The sequence below is a fragment of the Aphanomyces invadans genome (genome assembly GCF_000520115.1).
Source record: "Aphanomyces invadans strain NJM9701 unplaced genomic scaffold supercont1.19, whole genome shotgun sequence".
NCBI lineage: Eukaryota > Oomycota > Saprolegniomycetes > Saprolegniales > Verrucalvaceae > Aphanomyces > Aphanomyces invadans.
In genome coordinates this window covers 524,912-526,513 of record NW_008580164.1, presented here as the reverse complement: position 1 = coordinate 526,513, position 1,602 = coordinate 524,912, and the positions used below count along the sequence as shown (strand labels likewise).

At 60.6% G+C, this 1,602-nt stretch overlaps 1 protein-coding gene across 1 annotated transcript; it reads left to right on the top strand.

Annotated features, from left to right (window-relative positions):
• Positions 1–66: 66 nt before the first annotated feature.
• Positions 67–1,586, top strand: H310_08992 (hypothetical protein; the record flags this gene model as incomplete). The annotated part of the gene is made up of 5 exons (XM_008874933.1): positions 67–531; positions 585–725; positions 770–894; positions 937–1,157; positions 1,207–1,586. The coding sequence occupies 5 exons, from the start codon at positions 67–69 to the stop codon at positions 1,584–1,586; spliced, it is 1,332 nt and encodes a 443-aa protein (XP_008873155.1).
• Positions 1,587–1,602: the final 16 nt, after the last annotated feature.

Here is a 1,602-nt window from a genome sequence, read left to right as displayed (position 1 = left end):
GACATCACGGAGCTCGCTCGTGTCGCGTTCGAGCGCACCAAGACAGCGCGAGAAGCGATTCAACTCATGGGCGACTTGGCCGTGCAATACGGCTACTACGGCGCCGAGTGGGAAGGCGACGGCGTGTACGTCGAAGCGGGCGAGGCGCTGACTGTCACGGATACGAAGGAAGGGTGGGTGTTCCACATCTTGCCGGACGACACGGGGGCGTCCGCGGTGTGGGTCGCGCAGCGTGTGCCCGACACGCACATCGTCGCGATCGGCAACCAATTCATCATCCATCAAGTCAACCTGACCGACACAGCCAACTTCCTTGGCTCGAAAAACTTGTACGACGTGGCCAAGCGCAATAACTTTTGGGACGGCAAGGCCGAGTTCGATTTCACGGCCGTGTACGCCCACCGCCGAGAGGGCGAGTCGTACTACTACTCGACGCGCCGCCAGTGGCGCGTGTTTACGTTGGCGAACCCTGGCTTGAACTTGAGTCCGTACACGGATCCATTCGGCACAACGTATCCATTCTCTGTCGAGGTAGTCATCGCTTCTCGGTCGTGGTCGAGGGAATCACTAGCATGTGTCGGCAGACGGCGGGGCTCCTGGATCCGTCCGACATCATGCGATTCCAGCGCGATCACTACGAGAACACTACGTTCGACTTGACGCAAGGCCGCGAGTCTGGCCCTTACGGCAATCCTGACCGCTACTGCACGTCTTGCATGCGCTCGGTCGCGATGGAGCTGACTTGAGTGTGTGTGTAGCCGTGGGCGAGAATGCGTTTGCGCCGGGGACACGAGGGAAGGGTGGATTCTTTGAGCGAGCCATCTCGCTGTACCGGACGTCGTACTCGTACGTGACTGTAGCCAACCCCAACAACTCCAACCTGGGTCTCCTTTGGTAAGAATCGTCTCGCAGCCGAGCTTGGTCTGACCTTGATAGGTTTGGCCCATACGCGCCCCACGCCACGTCCTACATGCCGATCTACACCAAAGTGAGCGAGGTCCCCGCTTTGACCAACCACGGCACCCTCCTCCGCTTCGACTTTAACGTGTCTTTCTGGCTCAACGCCCTCATCGGCAACTACGCCGGACACTACTACAAACACGCGATGCCAGCGGTCTCGGCGGTACAGCTCGCTGTCGAGAAGCAGGCTGCCACCGGTGCGACCTGATCGTTGAAGCCGTCGACGTGATCTCTGTCCCAACGTAGCTCAAGCCGACGTCCAAGCCAAGGCCGTGTCGATCTTGGCGACCGACGGCGAAGCGGCCATGGTCGCCCACCTGACCGCGAGCAGCGACAAGTTTGCCAAGGCGGCCCACGACGCGTTCTACGCGCTGTTCCTGGACGTCGTGACGAGGTTCCACGACGGGTCGATCTTTTCCGACTTTGCGGCTGAAACGATGCGCGTGACAGCGATGGGGTATCCGAGTTGGTGGCTGAAAGAGGTGGGGTACTATGGCCCCGAGAACGCTGCAGGGACGGGAGCGTTCGTGTTGGGCGTGGTTACGGCGGCCGCGCTGAGCGTGGGTCTGGGCTTTTGGTTGGGCCGCCGCACGACCAAGGCCAAGGGCTATGCCTTCATCAAGTAGAGTCGGCAGGAATAAG